This window comes from Pteropus medius, unplaced genomic scaffold, assembly GCF_902729225.1.
Source record: "Pteropus medius unplaced genomic scaffold, Ma_sr-lr_union100, whole genome shotgun sequence".
NCBI lineage: Eukaryota > Metazoa > Chordata > Mammalia > Chiroptera > Pteropodidae > Pteropus > Pteropus medius.
The window spans coordinates 4,335,139-4,359,263 of record NW_024340699.1 but is presented as its reverse complement, the minus strand read 5'-3'; the positions used below and the strand labels follow the sequence as shown (position 1 = coordinate 4,359,263).

Here is a 24,125-nt window from a genome sequence, read left to right as displayed (position 1 = left end):
ATTACTGAACTTCTATCTTCTGAAGAGACTAACATAGATGATTTCTGGATTAGGAGGGAGGTGGGTGAGATGGCCAGGTTGAGGACGGAGGTACTGCACTGGAAACAGGAAGAGTAAGTGGACACAGGAAAGCTGAATGCTAATTATAGGACCTTTGAACTGTGTGGGAACCCTAACATAATCTAACAAGGATTCCAACTACTTACCACATATCCAGGGACGAGGTCTCTACTGGACGAGCTGTACTCCTAAGAAAGTCTGCTATATAAAAGGTGAACTTGGTTCTAACAATGGCTTTCTCCCTCACTAAGTATGGTTTCGACAAGGTGCAATGAGCCTAAGTGGGAAGAGGAAGGTGTGAGAGAAGCTGGGGAGACCATGAGTGCCACCAGCCCCAAGGCTGAAAACCCTCTTGCCCCTCTATCTCCACCTCTCAAGATAACTTAAAGGAATGATAGTGAGGTGTTGATGTGATTATTAGCAAATTCCTCCATCAAGCAAATTTTTTTGTGGTAACTTTCACTTTGATACACTGGCCCAACAGCTTAATAGTACAGATCTCAGGCTTCTTCTTCCTTTTGGCCACCAGACTACTGGCAGTCAGGCCTTTGCCCTCCAAGCAGGGGGACTGGAATACCTAAAAATAATGACATTGGTAGTTCCCCAACTAAAAGGGGAACATTGTCCTACAATAGTTTTCTCAATTGTGATGACCTTGCTCCCAGGGAACATTTGGTGATGTCTGGACACATTTCTGATTGTCATGTCTAGAAGGGTGTGGCTGGTATCTAGTGAGCAGAGACCAAGGATGCTGTCATCACCCTACAATGTACGGGACAGCCCTCCTACACAGATACTCAGCAATTCCAATTACCCTTTAAGTGTCTCACTCTCAGTCATGATCAGAAAGTTGAAGATTACCAGACAGCTTAGCAGATCTAACAGAAAACTGACCAAACATAAACAAAAAGTTTGGAGGAAACATAAATCTTGAAGCCGAAAAGGAAAAGAACCTAAAACAAACTATCACTTATCACTAATAGGCGAAAACAGAACTTATATGTGTATGAAACTGTGATGGTATTTTTTTAAAAAGGAGACATTGAAAGAAAAAAAAGCTCTTAGAAAATAAGATGGTAACAAAAAAGAATTGGGCGAAGTTTTTTTTTAAGTTATGGCAATCTCCCAGAATGTAGAATAAAAGATAAAGAGCTAAAAAATATACAAGAATAAAAATTAAAGGATCAGTTTATTAGTTTCCTATGGCTGCTGTAACATATTACCACAAACCAGGAGGCTTAAACACCGCAATTTTTATTATCTTCCAGTTCTGGAGGTCATTAGCCTGAAATGGGTTTCACTGGGCCAAAACCAAGTTGTTGGCACAGTAGCGCTCCTTGAGGAGGTGCTAGGGGCGAATGTTTCCTTGCTTTTTTCAGTTTCTGGAGGCTGCCTGCATCCTTTGGCTTGTGACCTGTCCCTCACATTACTCCACTCTCTTGCTTCCATTACCACATCTACTTAACCTACTTTCCTGCCTCTCTCTTAAAAGGACCCTGTGATTACATTGAACTCACTGCCTAATTCAGGATAACCTTATCTCATAATTCTTATTTACATCTGCAAAGTCCCTTCTGCCATATAAAATATCATTCAGATTCTGGAGATTAGGACATGGACATGTTAGTGTGAGGGGCATTATTTAGCCTGCAATAAGTCAAATTACAAGGTTTAACATCCATAAAGTAGAATTAAAAATGATAATGGAAAGGAGACAGCAATGAAATAGTGAAGAATTTAAGTTTAAAGGTTGAACAGGTGAAATGCTAATAAGCAAAATGAATGAAAACAGACCTACAAGGCACACAGCTATTTTGGAATATCAAAGACGAAAAGAAAATTCAATAATTCTTCCAGAGAGGGGGAAATAAATATACGAAAGACAAGGAATCATAATAGATCTGGACTTCCCAATACCAAAATTGGAAGCACAAACACAATGGAATAATATCTTCAAAATTCTGGGGAAAATGATTTCCCAATTAAAATTTTATACCCAGGCACTCAGTCAACTCACCATTTTTATATTTTTCCCAGGAAGCTACTAAAGAAGGTACAACCAAAACTAAAGAGCACAATAAAGTGAGTGAAATGAAATATAGGCAACAGGAGACCCAACACAGAAGAGAGAGAGAAGAAATCCCAAAAGAGTAGTTAAGGGAGATGAGAAACTACCAAGCGACAAGTCCATACTGGAGGAATATGACTAGAGAATAAGTTGAAGGCTGTCCTCCCCAGGATTGCTTCTGTAATTCCACCATCTTTTTCATTTAAACCTGAGAATGCCCGATGAGGCTGGCTCAGATTGTTCTGTTCCTGCGCTGCCCTTCATGCCATGATGCCTGCAACAGGTGAGGATCCGTACTTACTCTCAAAGAGTATGCCTGAGAGCCAGAGGTAGGACACAATGAGCTTAGAAACAGAAAACACAGAGCAACCTAGTTCTCTTTACCACATTCTTACTGGCCATCCAGTCCCTAGCTGAAAGTACTATCCTGTGGTAGACCTGATTTTCTCCAAGATTTATTCATGCCCTTGCCCACTGAATCCCTAGAAGGAGCTCTTTAAATTTTTAGGAAAGCTGAAGTCGGACACTCCATTAATTATTGTCTGGGAGCCATCACACAGCATTGACAATGCTTATTACAGCCCTTTTCTTCCCTGCCTGTGTGCTTTTTATCTACTTTTCAAAACCAAACACATATAGTTGGAGATACATATATAGATTGTAAATAACTATAAAGACAATCAAAACAGCCACTAATAGAATAGTCAGGATACTGCATCATGTCCATTAGGATGACGATAAAAAAAAAAAAAACACAAAATAGCAAGCGTTGGCGAGGATGTAAAGAAACGAGAACCATTGTGCACTGTTGGTGGGAATATAAACTAGTGCAGCCACTATGAAGTACGGTGGCTCCTTAAAAAGTGGAAAAATAGAATTACCATATGATCCAGCAATTCCACTTCAGAGTTATGTACCCAGAATAATTAAAACCAGGGTCTCAAAGAGATAGTTGATAGCCATGTTTATTTATTGCAGCATTATTCGCAACAGCCAAGATAATGGAAGCAACCCAAGTGTCTATCTATGGATAAGTGGACAAAATGTAGTATATATTCAGCCTCCAAAAAGAAATTCTGACACATGCTATAACATGAACAAAATTTGAGAACATTACGCTAAGTGAAATAAGCCAGTCACAAAAAAAGACTAATGTTGTATGGTTCCATTTATATTAGGTGCTTAGAATAACCAAATTCCTAGAGAGAAAAAGTGAAATGGTGGCTGCCAAGGGCTAGGGAGAGGAGGGAACAAGGATTTGTTTAATGGGTAGTTTCCATTTTGAAAGATGTAGAGTTTTGGAAATCTGTTGCCTAACAATGTGAACTGAAATTAACACTACTGAACTGTACACATTAGAATGGTCAAGATGATAAGTTTTATGCTATGTGTATTTTACAATTAAAAAAACAATTAAGTGAGAATAATAATTACCTCTGGGGAGTAGAAGTGGCAGTGTGGTGGTTAATTTTGTGTCAGCTTGGCCAGGCTGCAATATTTGGTGGAACATTATTCTGGGTATTTCTTTAAAGGTGTTTTGGATGAAATTAACATTTAACTCAGTGGACTCAGAAAAACAAGTTGATAACCATAATGTGCATGGGCCTTAACCAATCAGCTGAAGGCCTGAAGAGAACAAAAAGGCTGGCCTCACCCTAGCAAGACAGAATTCTCCAGCAGACTGCCTCCTGATTCATCTGCAACATCAGCTCTTCCCGGTTCTACAGCAGAGCTCCTTTGGACGTCAGCCGGAGCACTGGCTCTCCTAGGTGTCCACACTGACGACCCACCCAGATTTTTAATTTGTCAGCCTTCATAATCATGCAAACCAATTCCTTCTAATAAGTGTCTTTCTACATATATACACATCCTATTGATTCTGATTCTCTGGAAAGCCCTAATACAGGGACAAAAAGAGAAAGGCATATAGAACGTTTCTAAGGTACCCATAATGTTCCAGTTCTTAGCCTGGGTGGTAGTAGGTATGTGGATGTTTATCATTATTCTTTAAATTGTACATAGATTTTATATATTCCTGTATAGACGATTCTTTTCACCATAAAAATTTTTTTTTTTTTAATTTAAGATTGGGATGAAACCAATCTATTTACCAAAATTCACATCTAGATTTCTTAACCCTTCAAAATTTTAAGTAAACAACCTGGGTGGGCCTGATAAACCTTTCTGTAGTTGGAGATGATATTAACTTAAACTGGTTTGGCAGACATAAGTGAATTATGGATGGTGGGTCTGTAATGAGTCATTAAGAGAACTCAGAAATTTTGGGGGTTTAATATTATGAAAGATGACCATCCTCGATCTACCAAGAGTCATGTTATCAAACTAGATACACAATGGTGCCATCTCATATAGCATGCACTTTTTCCATTATTCATCCTCATCCTCTAGTTTCAGGGTGAATTCTAACTACAGAATAACACTTCTAGAGGCCAGAATCCTCATCATTCTTTCAATTCAATTATTCATCGACCTAATACGTACTAAGCACATAAAGCCTGGGGGTGATACGGTATAATGAGAGTAAAAATTTATCCCCAGACCTTCCACACGCCCAAGTCTTAGACTTATCATAGATGAGTTCTAGTATCTCATATCAAAACATTCTGAAGCTTCTATATCGTTTACATTTCAAAAGCACCACTTTTGGAGTTCTGTAACAAACAGGGGAATAATTAGAATTGATCAATAATATATATAGTTTGTCAAATATTAGAATAAAAATGTGGACCTGGAAAGCAAAATAACTGTCGGTATAAGATGAGCAATTTCATGGACATCTTTTGCTATAAATCATTTGCAAACACACAAGTTTTAATATACAATATCCAGGGATATAATTACATGCATATAAATTCAAGTATTTTGCCATTTGTGTGGCAAAACACAAAACTTTTAGAAATTGCTAGACCAGTTACAAAAATAACGTATCTTCTTTAAAATCTTTTAAAATTTTCAAAATGCTAAAAATATGCTCATTGCAGAAAATTAAGAAAATATTTTTTAAAAGTCACAAAGAAAACAAAAACCACTGGTAATTCTACTTACAGGAGAAAACTCCTATGGTCTTACGTTAGCAAGTGAAGATAATGTAGACGGTCCCAAATCCTCACTCCCAAAAGACCCCACTCCTAGGCACATGCTAAGTCCAATGCTACATTTGTTAATCATCTGTGTTATCAGCATTTCCACAATAGACTGGTGAGATAGGCAGTATTTCTCTCACTTAACCTTAAAAAGAACCTGAAACTCAGAAAGAAAAAAAAAATAACTTGCTTGAGGCCAAAGGGTTGAATCATATTCAAATCCAGATCTGATTCTTTTCACTATATATAATACTACCTTTAAGTTAGAAAATTCTCTAGACTAATCAATACACTTGAATTAAAATCTACTGCCATGTTTACTGCTAATGATACGATTTAGCCCGTACAGTCATTGACATCAGGACAATGGCTCAGGGGGTCAGGGATGCTCACCTGGCTAATGGAGGCCTGGGTAATGAGGGAAGCAGGGGTTACTTGGTGTGATCGGAGGAATGATTTTTACTGATGATTTGAACAAATATTAAAGGAGCTACAAATATGGAAATAGAGAAGCTAAAATAAACCCTGAGGAGCAACGATGGAATTGGAGGTTATCAATGTGAATTTATGGTTTCTTATATTGAGAGATGTCAAAATATCAGTGTCATGAAAGAAAAAGGAAGACTGAAAAACCGTTCCAGACTGAACCTAAAGTAAGATGATAAATGCCAAGAGTAAGCCTGGACTACATAGATTTATAGAGGACATTACTGGGACAACTGATGAAATGTGAACAGGGTCTGTGGATTAGATGATAACGCTGTTGCAATGTAAACTTCTTGATTTGATGGTTTCATCATGTGGTTATGTGGAAATGCATTCTTACTTTTAGAAAACACACACTTAAGTTTATATACCATAAAGTGGCCATCAAGCCTGCAACTTGTTCTTAAATAGTTCAGGAAAAAAAATATTATATCACATATGTATATAAAAAGAGGAGAAAATGATTGGATAAATGTGGCTAAATGCTGACAACTGGGACTCTGGAAAAGGGAATACAGGCAGTCTCTATGCTATTATGGCAAGTTATCTGTTAAGACTGAGATTTCAAAATGGATAGTAAAAGAAAAAAAAGAATATGGCATTATAACTACAAATCCCAAGGCATATTAAATGGAAAAAAAAAAACCCACAAAGTGCAGAAAAATGTGTATTATGCTACTCTTTTTGTAAATAAAGGGGATGGGTGAGAGTATGAACACATGTACCTATGTTACGAGAGTATATTCTGCTATATATGCAGAGTACATCTAGAAACATCAGAAACTGAGCTAAAATGGTTTCTTATAGTTGGAAAATAGGCAGCTAGAGGAGATCAATGAGAAAAGTTTTTCACTCTGAAAATTTGAATTTTGTACTACATGAAATAAAGTAACAAAAAACAAAATAAAACAAACAAAAAAACCCAAACAGAATGCTTTGATTCAGTGGTTGCATAATACAAGTGCCAGGCTGGCTACCTTAGAAGCACCTGGGGAATATTAAACTATATTAGCAGGCATCAGTTCCAGATTCTATTTCAGTGGGTCTAGAATAGGGCTCAGGTTATCGGTAAAACACTCTGAATTATAAAACAGCATGTTTTGGGAATTGTTGCTTTAACCAAATCACCCAAATTTGATCCCATCTAAACCCCAAATTCTAACTAAATTAGGAAATTAGAAAGAAAAACTTTCTGTGCAATGAGAGAATAAGATCATAATCTAGGGAAAGACTACCACACACGTGAAATCAGAAAATCTGAAACCAGGGTTTGCACTGACTCCTGAGTAGAAGCCAAGTCATACAAGTCACTCTACATTTATACTTCCTTCTTAAGGACCCTCCTAAGGTCACCTGAGTATTACCTAGTATAGATAATACATTCAAATACTCTGTATTCTTCAGAAGGAACATTCTGTATAAATATATAAAAAGATTATATAGTTACTTTTAGTTAAAAAACAATCTGCTGATACAAGTAAATACAATAACTGTAACATTCTTGATCTCAAGCCATGGGGTCACCGGTGTTCATTTTATTATTGTTTTATATCTCAATACACATTAACTATATTTTCTTGTATGCATCAGATGGTACATAAGAACTTAATTAAAAAAAAATTAACAGAATAACAATTAGTTTAGATGGTCATTCGTTACATTTAAAAAGAGAATACAAGAAAACTTAGCATTACCATGCCAGCAGTACATATTTATTATTCATAAATGGTCAAAAGACTTACAAGGCCCATTACTAGTAGTATAACACACATATGAAACATCATTTGTGACTTTAAGTGAAAAGGACAGTTTCATATTTTAAAAAATGCACATACATACACACATTCTCCCTTTCTCTCAAGTGTCCACCATATACTGCTACAAGCGGCAAGAATTCCCATATACATAACATGTTGATATATCTCAAGCATAAAAATTGTACTTAAGTTGCAAAAATAAAGTTTCTTTCTTCAAACATTTTGATCTCAGCTCAAGCAAAGCAAGTAAGGAACATCGATGATTTTCGTACTATTTAACACACTTTAAAACATAAAATGATCAACAATTGCAGAAGTCCTGAAAATGCAGAGGTTATAGGAATGAATAATGCATTTCATTCCCAAGCCCCCACCCACCCAAAAGTCTAGAGCACATTTCATCCTGGCTCTCAAATATTTAAGAATGATCTACTATACTGAAACAGAGCCAGAACAAACAAAATGATAAAAAAAAGGCATTACTTCAAACTGACCTTAGTTTCTTTACACAATTTCACTAGTGCAAGAGCATCATTTACCTGAAAGATCATGAGTCACAATTAAAGAGCACTCATACAAAACTATTTCCTTTTTTTCGTTAAAAAGTGCCACGTACTGTACTTATCATTAAAAAAAATCATAACAAAAAAACAAAAAGGTGACACATACACTAATGAAAGACTGTTTGTCTCCATCTCTTATCAATGAGGAAAGGCCAGAGTGATTCTTTGATTCCAATTCGAAATGGTGTTCGCTGACCAATGCCTAAGGTCTCTAATTTGGAGCAGTCAAGCTGAGAATTTCTTGGACGTTGTGCTCCTAAGACAGGACTGTCAGTTATCTTTAAAGAAAAATAAAAACAAAAAAATCAAAAATAAATGAAAAGCTACATGTTGAAGTTTTTTATTCTCTATTTCACTCTGCCCTTAGTCTAAGAAATCTGATTTGTCCCATGGAAAACTACAGAAAAAGTCTGCCACAATCAAAATATTTTTTCTATAAACTTCACCAATACTCATGGGCTTCTTTATACATAATAATTGTGTAGAGAAATGTATCAATATAAACTACCAACATACAAGCAAAGTTTACTTTGATTGCTACAAGAAAATGAAGTTGCCAATACTCCCAAAGCAAAGCAATAAGAAAATGTTATCAGTAATAAACGCGACGGTGATGATTCCGTTCTGGACTTTCGAAAAGTGAGGTGGTTTTAAATGACATGTACTTACAGGTCTTAAGTGACTGCTGGGGAGATTGAAGGCATCTGCAATTGCACATGCCATTTCATACTTTGTCATCTGTTCGTTGCCAGACCAATGAAAAGTTCCTTTAATTGATGGATCCTAAGAAGGACACAATTCAAAATAGTTTCAACTTTCTGAGTTGAATGGTAGGTTTGACAAGAAAGGTAATTTAAAATGTCCGTAAATTAAAATGTGTCTCTCCTTTCTGGAATGTTCTTTACAAGGTGTGTAAAAGTCAAATCCCTATGTTTCTCAGCTCAACATGAAAAGCAATTTCTAGAATTTAGCCTTGAGAATTTTTTTAAATAAATATTTTAAAAATATTAATGACCCCAATTTTAGTGGGAATCCTAAAAATGATTAGATTTTTATGGAAGCACAGCCCAATTTAATGAGTATTCCTAATTATCATAAGCAGCTAAAAACAAAGCTTAACGGAACCATTTTTCAGGATGAGCTAGTCACGACATCCTCTAATATTGTCATAGTACATATTTAAGATATGTTTCATGTATTAAAAAATTAGTCATGCTATTCTTAATATTCTAAAATAGATCAGTCTTTAATCTTTCTTTTTACAGATACTCTATTTAGCTCCAACTTTTTCTAATGTTTAAAATTAAATCCTATTCCAAAAAGGAAAAAAATACAAATTATTCTTAAAATGGCCAAATAATATATATTCCTATGTAGAGTGTTCTTTGACATTAAATAGATCTTAAACAGAGTAACTTCTTAAGACATGAGATTACTCTGTTACCCAAAGAAAAAATATAAGTTTTCAATCATCTTGCAATAAAAGAATGACAGATGGAGTCTGTAGTATTTGAAAAATAAATGCAAACACAAGAATATGATATTTTTATTATTCATAAATACAGCCTATCTGTGAACTGGTTTTGTCTGGTCTCCTTGTAGTTTTATAAAAAGTACTTTAACTTTCATTCATTATCAGGATTTTTACTATGATGGAAATTAGGAAATCTTCCTTCTAAAGAGTCTCACCAGCATTCTCTTCTCTGCTAACTGACGACACACAGTGGCTACGTCTTTGACATGTGTGGGGAATCTCTGCTGCCAGTGGTCCATGTTTGCCGACTTGTTGCTGAACTGTACTTTATCAAACATAACAGTCACAGCACTTTCTTCAAGCTTTTCAACTTCTCCATACAGAACAGGAATTCTCAAAACAGCAGCTCCTAGAGATGAAGAAAAGCAGATAGTATTTTAAAGCTTACTTGTTCGTTAGTAACTATGTATGGTGCCAGGTGGGTACTAGATTTACTTGGAGGATCATTTCTTAAGTTATAAAAATGTCTAACCACCATGCTGTGCACCTAAAACTAATACACTGAATGTCAACTCTAATTGAAAAAAAAAAAGTGGTTCTTAAAAGTTTTGATGTAAGATGAAAGTATGTGGATTTAAACAATGTAATAGTAGGAAATTTGCAATATACCAAAATGACACAGCTCACCTATAATAATGCCTATTTACCCAATGTGATCCTGAATGGTTTTAAATATTCTCATTTGGGGTATTTTAATATAGAATTTCTTAATGATTACAATTATTATAATTAAAACTGATCATGACAACAAGCAATGATAGATTCTTGATTGGATCCTAAAGAATAAAATGTAATAAAAAAAATCATTGGTACAATTGGGAAAATTCCTATATAGACTATATATTATAGTAATATTAAATTCCCTGAGTATGACAACTGCACTGTACTTATAATACTTGAAACCATTGATTAAAGAATTATGAGGTATTTAGATTTTATGCTGGTCCCTACTAAGAGGTTACAGCAAACTCTGGACAAATCACACTTTTTAATTATATTAACTTATTGGACAACTGTGTGTGTGTGTGTGTTATGTGTGTATATTCAAGGATAATTTTTGCAAGATAATTTATTATACAAAAAAAAAAAAAGAAAACAAAATGTCGATTAGTATGGTATCAATACTAGAGGATGCTTCTCAAGGACATAGTACAGTCTTAGGCAGTAGTTTTAAGGCAGGATATCACTAAATCAAGTACTATGCAGCCACTGATAGGAAAAAGATAACCAAGAGATGGCTCCATAAGTACTGAAATGCAAGTATGTGGGTGGGGGTAATAGATTACAAAACAATACACATACATTTTTAAAAAATCAGAAGTAGTGCTTCCATATAGAACCACATTTGGTGCTTTTCTCTCTGAGGCAGCAATATAAGGAAACTTACTCTTTACAATTTTAAAAATTTTTAAATTTTTTTTCAAGCAGAGAATGCCTTTTACAATCAATACGTGTGTGTGTGTGTGTGTGTGTGTGTGTGTATGTATATATGTATGTATATGAACACACATGGGAAAAAAAGAATATTTCAATCTAAGGGAAATGATATTAACTTATTTTTCGAAATTAGATCACAAAATTTGTACTATATAATTTGTTTTCTATGTATTATGATATTTATGTTTCTGACGACACTGGAAAAATGTCTTGAAGGATTCATAAATTCTTCAAGATTTCTAAAATTCTTATTTTTTCTTTTTCATTAACTATATTATCTAATTTTTCTCCAATGGCTTGTTCCCTAATTTTTTTAAATTTAAAAAATGTATATAAATAAAATAAGCAAAAAGGAATCCTCAGAAACAATCAGGGGCTAAAGAGATTGTGTCTTACCTAAATTGTTCTCCAGGACAGCCTTTTCTCCTTCTAATTTTGTTTTGCCATACAGATTTAGGGGATTTGGTATGTCTTCCTCTCCATAAGGAGGATCGGTTCCATCAAATACATAATCTGAGCTAATATAGATTAGAAATGCTCCAATTGCAGCTACAAAAAAAAGACAGGAAAAAACCTACTAAATTAGTATGACATTACTCTTTACTAAAATTTATAACGGCTTATTCATTATATATAAAAACAAATCTCTTATAAGCAATCCACCAAACTTTAATCTTTATAAGCTCAGCAATCATTTAATATTTTATAAAGATTTTTTATAAGGTCACCATTACCTGCTTCCTTTGCTAAATTCCCAGAAGCATCCACGTTAAGTTGAGCTGCAGCATCTGGCTGATTTTCTACAACATCTGGCCTTCTCTCTGCTGCACAATGTACTATGACATGGGGCTAGAAATTAAGCATCGATTTTTAACCCAAAAAAGAATGAAAGAGAGGAACTACAGCCTTCCAACAGTAAATTAATTCACAGAAAAATGTTAGGTCTGATGTAGTTTTGTCACGCTTCCCTTTTTCAAGGTTTGAACTTCCTTAAAAATATATATAGGCTCTGAAAAGGAAAGAGCAATTAAGCCCTAGGCAAGACCAGACAAACCTCTGTGTCAACAACTATAGTTCTAAATCAAAATAAGCTTTAGCCCCCAATATGGAAGAAGAGCTATCATTAGTGTGATTAATATGACCTGAATATTAACAAATCTATGTTAATGGGAAAGAAAGTTCAACTGCAAATCAAATTCATAAATTAAAATCTTAGGCCAATCATTTAAGGAAAATCAACTATATATAAAAATTATATTCCCAGTTGAGCATTTCATATGCCACCTATATGGTAAGCACTGTGAGAGGAACAAGGATTTCATTATCTCGTAGAAAAGACAGACACGTGAGGAGACTGTTTCAGTATACTGTGACAGACGTTGAGAGAGAAGAATGCACAGGGCCCTTAGGAGAGGAGCACCCACATCCTAGAGGAGCTGAGCCAGAGCTAAGGTTTGGGAAGACCACTGACAGGCAGGGCTAGTGTCCCACATACTAAAAACTTTCTCCTTCTCAGCAACTACTGGAGGAAGTTGTTTTCAAACTTAGTGTCCACAAACTGGGGTGCTTCTTAAAATGTAGAGTGCTGGGTCCCACTACTGGCTTACTGAATTAAAATCTCTGGGAGATAGGCCTAAGACCAAGTTTCTCAGAAGATTCTGATGCAAGTGTTAACTGAACCATATTTTTAGAAAGAACTTAAACTCTCAATCTGATTATGGGTGAAACAGAACCTAAATATTTCTGTAACTTTACTGTAACCATGGCCAAGTTATCTGACCTCTCTGAGCTTTTGTCATCTCTAGAGTGAAAGTGATAGTATCCATTCTTCAGTGTTGTAAGGTTTACAGGTACTATTAAAAAAACAGTTCCACAGAAAGTGGTACTTAAAAGAATGCTTTATAAATATAAGCTTTTCATAAAATGCTTCATGTCTCTGTCTTTTGTCAATCTGTGTTTTAACTGAGTCTTTTTAAGGATTCCACATCCTCTGCCACGCTAAAAAAGTGCACTAAATATTGCTGCTTAATAGGTTAAAGTACAGTAACTTCCTCAAGCAAAAACATTTTCTGTATCATCCAGGCAATTCTTAATATAGTTTACATATGTGTTAACATAATCATACCTGAAAATCATATATGACGTTATGAACTGCATCGGAATCCAACAGATTAACCTGTTCAAATTTTGGTCTTGCTCTTCTAAAACCACAGCCAAAGGCATGCCAATTATTCTGACGAAATTCTTTGTATACAGCTCTGCCAAGAAGCCCAGTGGCACCAGTAATCAGAACCCGCCTACTGGGGATGTTAACTTCCTCCTAAAAGGTGAAGGAGAGAGAAAAAAGATTGTTTACTCTGAAAATAGTTTCTCAACAAAGTTAGTCACCATCATCATTCACTTAATACTTCTAAGTAGCTTGCTTCATGTCCCATACCGGTAAGCAAATTCTTAAGTTAGAACAAAAATCAATCCAACTGTATTAACAACTACATCACTTAAGTTTTAATAATCTTTCCTAAGAAAAAAAACCTAAAATGATACTGCAAGGAACTACCTAGTCAAAAAGATTTAGATACCCTATGTTAATAATAAAAACCTTAATTTTATGATCAATGATGTCCAAATGAGTAATAAACAACTTTAATTATGATCTTTAGTTTATAAAATGTACAATTAGTTTTATGCTTGTTCTACGGTTTAGGTATTTGGGCCATAGTCCCCCAATATGTTGACATTTTTGATCTTCAGTTTTTAATCCCGAGTTTTCTTTCAAATATCACTACTTTATTGCATTTTGAGTCAGAGTTTGAGAATTCACATTTCACAGAAATTTATATGAAGGAAAAATAAATTTGATCCTTATAGCACTAATATGCTTTCCAAGTTTAAATAAATTGATAAATATTCCCGAGTTAACTCTAAATTTACCTACGTAGACCAATTAAAACTAATAAACATAGATATAGAGGAAAAGAAAAAAAAAAACTTCTAAAATATTTTAAACTATGTTGCTATTGTGAAAAAGAAAAAAATCCCTACACACTGAAATTAAAAGGAACTACTATTTAAGAAACAATTTAAGTTCTGTTTCCAAAGCATATTTTCTAAAATTCCCTTCTTCCCAAGATGGGTAACACCAAATTTCCTCTCAGATTCTTGAATAATGTCAACATTTACTATTAAAAAATAGCAGTTTTATTGCATTTTATCATGTTAAAGACTTTTTATTTCAAGTGTTATGTAATTCTGAGCTGTCAAAAACTTTAAATAGTCATAACAATAACTGAAGGCCTTTCTCTTTTAGCCCTTATTTAGAAGAACAACCAACTTAGAAGACTACATATTTACAAAAAAGAAAAGGCCACCAAAAGGCCATCAGGTATTTTTATCATAGGAAAAATCTGAAATAAGACACAGTATAAAGGTAAATTCTTAAAGACATTTCCGCCTCCTCAGTTCAACCAATTTCAAGACATTTTAAAAGTTGGAAAATTCATCTAGGTGCTTTGTAAAACTTGGCCCTAAACCAAGTGATCTATGAAAACAAGGATTTCAGCCAGCAAAATATTTTCTTTGAATTGTGGCAAGAAAACAGCTCCACAAAGACTTAATTGTAAAGAGGAAAAAACACACCAAGCCCAGGAGAGATACAATCAGAAAACAATTTACAAGGATAAATACTATAAAGATCTCTGAGAAAATTCTATAAGGAGCTATAACTTGGTCTCTTGCATTTCTCACTTTTTACTTTACTCTGAAACAAAGGAAAGGACAGCAGTTCTTAGACTAGTGTTTCTCAGGCTTCAGAGTATGGATCAGAATCCTCTGGAAGGCTCTCAGATCTAGAATTGAGCTAAGACTTGATAAGTGTAGCCTGGGGACTACACTTTGATGGTGATTTGGGAACTGCACGTATAGAACTGTAATCTTGAACTCCAGTAAAGTCCAAGGCTTTCCTGCAGATAAATTTCTCTAATTCAAACAAGTCTAAAAGTTGCCACCTACCTTTCTAAAAGTGACAGTATCTTTTCCGTTTTCCTCGTTAAAAAGGAAAATTAGAAAAAGTCAAAGAACAAGCATTATGCAATCCACGAAGGTTACTAAACAGCAAATTAAGATTTCTGCACACTTCATTGATTCTGTGTAGCACACTTTTTGCTCATTTTAACACCTTTGTTAAATGAATAAAATAGAGATGCCATCTTATGAATGTGTCTGTCTGGCAGTGCTTTCTGCTTTTTAGTGCATCTTAAAAGAGTTCGGATGATCTTATAATCAAAAGTATCTTAAAGTTGGTGAAATTCAGTATTGTTATAAGCACCACAAGGCTCTTTAGGGAATATAGCTAACTTTAAAAAAAAGATAGGAGATACGTGGAGAAAATCTTAAATCCTTATAGTCTGGGATAATATGGTTGGATGTCATGCTCAAGAATTATCTTTATTAAAAGAGCAGAAATCTGAAGGGTAAGCACTTTCTGAAATGGAAATAATTCTGCACATTCTTACATATGAAAACCATCAAGCGTTACATAAACTTACATCATGCCTTTTGATCAGAATCATACCTTTGATCATAAAAATAGCCTTGATAGGCACTGAAGATATATTTCCAAAGTGAGGAATCTGACATCTAGACATGTTAAAGGTTTTGCCCACAGTAAAAGAGAAGAGGTTGAGGCCAGAATTTGGGTTTTCTCGCTTCTATGGTCCAGCCAAATGCATACTGAATTTTGTCTCAGTCCTTTGAATTTATATTTGGTTTTATAATGACTAAATTTTCTCTGCTCTGCCACAAACTGAGGTATTGAGAAGTTACTTTATTGATCTAATTCTTCATTGGTAAAATAAGACATCTGGACAAGATGATTAAGACTCTTCCAGGTTTACAGTTCTATAATTCTAACATTTTCCATATTATCCTTACCATAAAGGGGCCTGAAGAAAGTAAATTTACTTAAAGTTAACTCTTTTTTCACATAATCTCTTAGAGACTCAAGGAGCACCTTCTGTCACCAGTATATGGCTAGAATGAGACTTTTCCATTTGGATTACAAGTTTATTGGTGGTTGATAAATAAAATATGCATCGCTCTAAAATTAAAAGATGCCAAACAAAACTCTTCTATTTTTGAGTTCTTATATATAAACAGGACTCTACCTAAAGCTTTTTAAAATACACTATTTTGATTTTGTTCTTTGTTAAATAAATATTCCTCTGAAAATTACTTTGGACTGTTATTCTATAAATTTAGTCCTGCAAAACACAGTAATGTCCAAACACCCCAAAGAACTCAGAATGAAAGAATAAAAAGCTGTCTAGTTAATCCAAACCACAATAAAGAGCTGAAAATATTCTGCCTGCCTGAAAAGTCTTCTTTCTCTATCTGTATTACCTTACAGGTAAATTATATCAAACATCACTTTAAATTACTCTGAACATGTTTGCCTCTTATCATATAAACTGTCATATAGAATTCAGTAACTTCAGGTAACCAGATTTTAGACACCAAGAAAAATTCTTGAAAAATTAAACCCATATAAATAGACATGGCACTACCACTCCTATTATGCTATCTAATCAAATACCAAATTGTATAGGTGATGAAAGACAAATGGCTCTTTCATAATGACCCCAAATGGTACTCTGGAAGAGTCATTTCTAATTTAGTACACTTACATTAAAAATGTCCTAGAAAAAGCAAGGTGAAACATCAAATATCTAAAGAGAGGTCTTCTTAAACTTTAGCAGTAAACTTAATAACACTTTGCTATTTTTGGAACGTCTCACTATTTAGCAAAATTTCATAATCCTTTCTTTGAGCCTCACAACATTCCGCTCAAGGCAGATCTTTGAGTAGACATTACTGGACTTTAAGAAACTTTTTAAGATCCCATGACTACTTAGGTGACATTGTTCTAACTCCCACTGTTACCCTGTTGTATGCCCCAGCCAGTTATTTTTAACAGAAACCACTAGTCTGTTTCTCTAATGTAAACTATAAGAAAGTCCTCATTCTCGCAAGTGAGTTTTAATTTTACAGGTTTTGAAAGCAGCAAATACATGCCAAGGTTTTGGTTGCACCATTTGCAATAAGAGAAAACTCATTTTCATTAGACTATTGAACTCCTACTTTGAAAACTGAGTTTTATACAGACACATATATATGGATATACATAAACATAAACTAACACCAGGTAACATGTATTCAGCACTGTTTGGGGTACACAGGAACAATATAGAGGCTTAAATAGCCCACTTAACTTTACCCTCAAAATCCAAAAGTAATTTGAAAACACTAAATTTGCTACATTCTGGAGGCATAAAAACTGCCATCTCCTATATCTTTTCTTATATTCATAAGACATATTGGTCTGGCAATTACCAGTCTCCTTATCCCCAGTGTTACCTATTGAAGGGAACCAAAATTTTGCTATCCTGAAGCTGCTTTTTGGGATATGAAGTCTTGTTTAATAAGAAACAAGACTCAGAAAGACCTTTGCTCTTCCCACCTTTCCTGCCCAAGAGATTCAGAAAGAAAAATCTGCTTTAGGAAAGGAGCCTTGGCTTAATCACCTTAAGAATTTTCATCCTAGCACTAGCGGGGGACACTCCAAGCCTGCTAGCTAGATACCTGTGTCCCAGTGTTTAAACTGCCCAACAAGAATTTTCCTGCCATGTATATTCTGCTCTTCCTCAACTACTTGTAAATCACTCATTCTTCTGAAATCTAAAATCTTGTCCGCCCCCCGCCCTTTTTCTCCTTTTTCCAAAATGTTTTACATACTCAACGTTGCCTCAGTCTTTGGAAGATTCATGCTTATGTGAATTCTCCATACACGTTTTAAACGGACGGTCTCCAGTTAACCGTCTCTGTTAATTTGATTATTAGCCCAGCTAAAGGAATTTAGAAGGTGGGAGGAAAAGTATTATTTTTAGCCCCCACAATATATTCTGTTGATTGATGAATACTGGGAGGCCTGGAATAGAATTAAGGGGAGTGACGGAGGAGTTGGGGTGGGCGGGGCAAGGTAAGGGGCTGTCCCAAACACCGTAATAGCCTTCCTTTCTTTAGGCAACCTCCAAAGTGGTTCAAAGTCCTAGGCAAACAGAGCTGCGTTTGAATTCCGGCTCTAAAGGTACTGAATGAACTTGGGTCAAGGACTTACCCTCTGAGCCTCCATTTTCTCATCTTTAAAATAGAGCAAAAATAACCTCAAAAATTACAGTTAAATCATGTATGTACAATGCGTAAGACTCTTGTATATACTAAGAATTCAGTAAATCGTCACCTCTGATACTGTTATTTCTGAAAACGCACCTTTCCCTTCCTTCCTAAGAAATACAAACGGGTAAAATCGAGGATACGAACAAAGGATGAAAAAAATTAAGATAGAATCCAAACCAAAAGAGCTCTGAAAACCCCTCTTCATTCCTGGGAGGGGAGACAGGAGTCTCCAAAGTTGAAACCCGATCTACTCATTTCCTGCAGCAGAGGCTGGAAGAGAAAACACTAAACGGTGTGCATTGAGGTAAACAAACTCAATGGCGCCGCCCAGGGCTCCCAGAGGTGGAAAGGTTGCACCAATAAACTCTGAGCTGGGAGCTCCGACTCAGGCAGGAAATGCATGGAAAACAACTTGAGCCTCCGAGATCTGGGTCATCCCACTCTGCACCCCCAGTTCCCACGAGACCCCCGGGACGACTCCTTCACCTCAACCAGCCGGCAGTTCCCAGGAACAAAGTGGATGGAGAGCTCGTTCTCCCGCCCCACCATGCCCGCCGTCTTCACGCCGCCGCCGCCGCCGCAGCAGCAGCAGCGACCGTCACCTTCACAGCCCAAGACCGCCGCGAGCCTCCGCTCCGTCGCCCTCAGCCCGCCTCCCCTCGGTCCAGACCAGCCCCCGCTCACCCCTTCCGGCTTCCGCCGCCAAGGCTGTGCCCGTTGATTGGTCACGCTCCGCCGACGCCCCAAAAAGGGGGCGGGTACGCTCTGGGCACTCTCAGCCCACGCGCCAATTCTTAAAGGGATACACAAAACAAAGGCCTTGGCCTTAAGCAGTAAATACGAGATTGGTTTTGAGGGGTTTATTTTTTGTGCTTTATTACATTCTTTTGTATTTTTTTTTTCTTCTTGACTAGGGAAGGATTGAATTGGATCACCTGGAGTTTCAAGTTTACAGAACTGCTCAGCGCATGAGAATCAACTGGGCATGTAATACATAAAGTGGGATAAAACACTTAAAGTCATGGAGTCCGGGGGTGGGGAAGCGAGAGGAAGAAAGCACAATAGGCATATATGTGTAGAGCATTCGAGGTGTTTTTTGAGAGATTTAGAAAGAGACAAAGAATAAAAATAAAAGTGTCGCCATGTGAGTCGTTAACACCTCAAGAACCTATTTGTCTTTCTGAGATGCTAAAATGTAGTACATGTGAAATTCCGAAAATGCCAAACTTTTTAACTAGTTGAAAATAGAGGGGTGGGGAGGGGCTAGTACAGGGGTAAAGGATGAATTATTGGATGATTCTTCAAACTTCGATTCTCGGACTTTGTCAACAATTACAGAATGAGAATCTGTGGTAGTAAAGCCCGGGACTCTACGGTGTAGTGGACTTAACAAGAGTCAGAATACACTTGGAGCAGCACCGCCTTAAGGGCTGCAGCGTTCGGCTACACCAACCTAGCCTTCCGCAACCACCAAAAACTGAAGAAGGAACCAAGGCGGGAGTTATGCTGGGCCACCTGTATCATGCCTTTTTTAAGAGACAAATCATTTCTATTCATCCCTAGGTGTTGAGACTAACCTAACACGCAACCGATTTCCCTTTCACTTCAAAACCGCAAAATCCCTCGCCAGCCGGGATGCCTGTGAAACTTAGGGGGAAAAACAGCATAAAAAAAGAACATTTTAAGTGTTTTTGTCCAGACATGCAGAATATCAAGACCTAAAAGTAGCCCACAAACGTGACTGCTGCTTGGATCTGTCTAAAAAGACCTTACTTTCAAAATCCTTTTCGGTTTAATCTTACAGCTAAACCCTAAGCAGCCTTTTAAAAAAGTTTTTCCGCGTCTGAGCCCGTGACTTTCCTTGCTACCCAACCCCCAACAAGAACTCATTCCTTACGTGTATAAAAACATAGACTTTCTTTGGAACAGTAAAGGAAGAGAAACTGAGGCCACTCACTTTTTGGTTTTTGTTTTAATCCAGGCTGTTACAGTTATCAGTTTAGCATTATTTAGAGAGTCCTTGAGAGGACTGCCCCATCTTGAAACATGCCTGATCTGCAAACAAAGAAAAGGGGGATGGGAATGGGGGAAAAGATTCAAGATCCTCTTAATTCTATCTTTGAAAACAGGTATTTTTTTAAAAGTCTCCAGTTACAACGTGCGATGCAATTTAATCTTTATAAGAAAAAATTAAGTAGTCCATGTGAAGAAAATTTAAGGACATCAATTAGCATTTTGAGTCGCAGAGCAGCTTTGTGTATAGTAAAGAACAAAAAAGAGTTTACCTGCCTACACTTGAGAATCTTTGATACTTGCAGGTAAAACATGGTATAGTTCTAGGGGCAAACATACGGTTTTTAAATAGTCTCAGTAAATAAAAACACTATAGTTATACACACAATATCCAAGTTTGTGTTGTAGCTAAGTCTATATATTAGAGAGCAACCTGGAGCTAAACGTTATGTTAGCAAACTGAATTTATTGCAAGACAAAGAAAGGCTGGAACACATACTATATATAAAATCCTTATATATACAGAACCATCACATACATCATTGCATTTCATCTGGTAAATGCTATTCTACATTTTACTTTTGTCAATTAATGAGACTTAGTGAGTTCTCCATACAGGGTCAAAAATTAAAGTTGGTTTATTCTTTCATATACCAAAGTTACATGTTTTAAAGAAATGAATGACACTCACTTCTATTTTTTTACACACCCTTTTGGCTTTTAGCAGACATTCACTTGGGTGCTTTTAAAGAAACTCTAACTCCAGAATGCTTAATTTCTTGAACCGCTATTCTTACCTGTTCCATGTCCTCCGGCATTTCAGGCATGGTTCCAAAATTATATCAGGAAGACAGATTTGAGATGAGTTTCAGTCTCTGCCTTCTCTGGCTGGGTCTTTGTTCTTCCTGCAGAGAGCGCAGGCACGGAAAACATGAACTGCAGCTTCCCTTGACCTTTTAAATTAGCATTTTGATGTCAATCCCAGAATCTCGTGCCGTTTTCTACATTGCAGTAAACTGGCAGCTGATTCCCCGTGGCAGACTTGAAAATACCCAATGAGAAGTTTCATGTTTAATTGCCAGACTAGTAGGGTTCATTTGCAAAACCATTAGGAGAACCAACTTATTTTTAAAAGAAACAACAGCCAAAAAACAAACGAACGAACAAAAAAACACCTTACTATGAAGACTTGTTGCAATTTTCTTTCGCAGAAGAAAAACAAGAGCCAGTGGCTGAAAAGCATGCCAGCCAAGCAACTGATTCCTGTTCTGAAGTATTTTATTCAGTTTTGCCTTATTACAACAGAATCTATTCAGTAAAGTTGTCCAGTGCTTTTCCTCCACTGCTTTCTAATTAACTATTTCAAAGGACAGTAAAAGTGGTAACAGCATGCAGAAATTAAAAAGCAACAGATCATTTCTGTTAACATGTCCTGTCCTCTGTTCGAGAAAATGGTAGGAGGATAGCCTTAGGTTTAACCAAGCTTTAAGGACTTCTAGATCAGTGATTCCTAAACCTGCCTGCACCATAGAACCTATGAAACAAAATCATTCCGAAGGAGTGGAGGCCGGCAATTTTATTTTTAACAATTTCAAGGGTGATGATTATGCTCAATTAAATTTTGAACCACTGCTCTGGATTATGACTCTATAACAATTTAAGAACAGAAACAACAAAATTGCCATTCAGATAAAGCTAAAAAAAATAACTCTGTATACACTATCCACTTAGAGTACATTGCACCTGGTAAACTCTACGTGGCATGTGGAGAGTCTGAATAGGAAGAACTTATAATTTTTAGCACTTGACAAATTAAAATTCAACAAAGTTTCTGTTCATCAAAAGATATTAGAAAATGAATAAGAAAAACACAGGCTGTAAAAAATAATCTTGATACATATATATGCAAAGGATTTATATTTAAAGAACTATAAATTAATAGTTTAAAAAAACATTTTAAAAATGGACATATGTTCTAAACAGATACTTCACAAAATGAAGACAAAGAATGGCCAATAATCACATAAAAATGTTAGATAGGACAAGGGTCTCAAGGCCTTGGTGGTTCTTACTAAATGCTAGTCTTGCTAATCGTTAAAATGTAGCACAGTACCTTTTGGGACCTAGCTGTAACCCAGTGAACTTGACTGATGAACTTGACTGGGAACAGAACCAGATAGGTTTAGCCAATTGCAAAAAAGAAATTGACATGTAATTAAGCAAACAGTATATATAAGCAATGGCTAAGCCTACCCTCAGGAAAAAAAAACAAAACAAAACAAAACTTTGATATGAATCCCTTGTTTCCTTTACTTGCAAGCAAACAAAACTACCTCATAACCACCATATCTCCTTCTTACACCCCAAGTGGTGAACTCCTTGAGTTATGTAACAGGAAGATGCTCAACATCAGGAAAATGTACGTTACAGTCACGTTGAGGTATCATTACATATCTAACAGAATGGTTAAAATTAAAACGACTGATAACATCATCTACTAACAATCATTTTGAGCAACTAGAATACTCATTCATTGCTAGTGGAAGTATAACAATACAACCACTTTAGAAAAATGGTTTGGCAGTTTATTATAAGGTTAAATATACACCTACTCCATAACCCAATAACCCATTTCACCCAAGAGAAATGAAAGCACATATCCATAAAGACTTGCACAAGAATATTTATAGCAGCTTCTTAGCCATAAGATGAAAAATTGCCATTTGCAACAACATGGATGGACCTTGAAATAATCAGACTAAGCGAAATAAGCCAGACAGAAAAGTTGAAAATCACGTGATACCACTTATATGTGGGATATAAACCTAAAAGCAACAAATGAACAGGACAAACAAACAGAGACTCATGGGCATGGACAATGGACTAGTGGTTACCAGAAGATAGAAGAGAGAGGGGAGGTGGATGGCGGGGGGAGGGGGGGAATTTAAATCATTTCTTCAATTAAAAAAAAAAAGAAATAAAAGTCTGTATAAAGTGTACAAACTCATAGGAAAAAAAGAACACATAATTTTATGCTATTAAAGTTGATATAGTGTATAGAGAAAAATAGAGCTTCTAAATAAATTCTGCTCTGCTGGTAAAATATTCAAGCAGAAAGCAAAGTAAACAAAATAAAATATGTGTAAAAAACCAGTAAAAGTGAATATATGCAAATACACAAAATAAAAAACATTTTAAGCTAAAAAAAAGAATATTTATAGCAGCTTAATTCAAATAACCTAAAACTGGAGATAATCCAAACATCTATCAACAGATAAATGGATGAATTGTGGTATATCCATACTGTGGAACATTGCTCAGCTATACATAGAAATGAACTATATGAATGAATCATAAAATGTTATGCTGAGTGAAAGAAGCTGGACACAAAAGAGTATGATTCCATTTATGTGAAATTCTAAAGTAGGTGAAACTAATCTATAGCGAAAGATATTACATTGTCTTGGGGGAAGGGTAGGGATTGACTGTGAAGGCCATAAATGAACTTTCTGAAGTAATGGATATGTTTCATATTTTGATTAAGGGGGTGTTGGTAACAGGGGTATACGTTTTTATCAAAACTCATCAAACTATAACAATTAAGATCTGTTCATTTCACTGTCTATATTACTATATGTATTTTATACCTCAATATTAAAACAATAATACAGTCATATTTTGGATCATTTGATAACGATCATAGACGCAGACAAAAGTTCCCAAGATACTAGTTTGAGGTAGTGCTAACCACTGCATTGATACTGAGTATTGGACAATATTTAAATTGCTGAAGTCATTAAGATCTAAGAAATCAAAATCTTTTTTCCTTGACAGGCTATGCATACATTTTTCAAGTTTGAGAAATATACCTCT

The 24,125-nt window shown here is 35.7% G+C and overlaps 1 protein-coding gene across 2 annotated transcripts; it reads right to left on the bottom strand.

The window, feature by feature from the left end:
- Nucleotides 1-7,225: 7,225 nt before the first annotated feature.
- MAT2B (methionine adenosyltransferase 2 non-catalytic beta subunit) lies at nt 7,226-21,370 on the bottom strand. Of its 2 annotated transcripts, none has more exons than XM_039877362.1 (7): nt 21,050-21,370; nt 13,135-13,329; nt 11,744-11,858; nt 11,406-11,558; nt 9,728-9,921; nt 8,708-8,821; nt 7,226-8,316 (listed from the first exon to the last, which is right to left on the bottom strand). In XM_039877362.1, exons 1-7 carry the CDS (start codon nt 21,077-21,079, stop codon nt 8,146-8,148), a joined length of 972 nt encoding a protein of 323 aa, XP_039733296.1. In that variant the 5' UTR covers nt 21,080-21,370; the 3' UTR covers nt 7,226-8,145. The 2 variants fall into 2 exon arrangements, with proteins under 2 accessions (XP_039733296.1, XP_039733295.1); XM_039877361.1 differs by lacking the exon at nt 21,050-21,370 and adding an exon at nt 18,726-18,903.
- Nucleotides 21,371-24,125: the final 2,755 nt, after the last annotated feature.

Excerpts from the sequence above, each read along its gene's own strand:
- MAT2B (XM_039877361.1), bottom strand. The coding sequence starts at position 18,788 with ATGGTGGGGCGGGAGAACGAGCTCTCCATCCACTTTGTTCCTGGGAAC. Across the intron at positions 13,330-18,725 it reads GGAACTGCCGGCTGGTTGAG|GAGGAAGTTAACATCCCCAG; the intron begins GTGAAGGAGTCG and ends TTCACCTTTTAG. Across the intron at positions 9,922-11,405 it reads TGTCCTGGAGAACAATTTAG|GAGCTGCTGTTTTGAGAATT; the intron begins GTAAGACACAAT and ends CTTCATCTCTAG.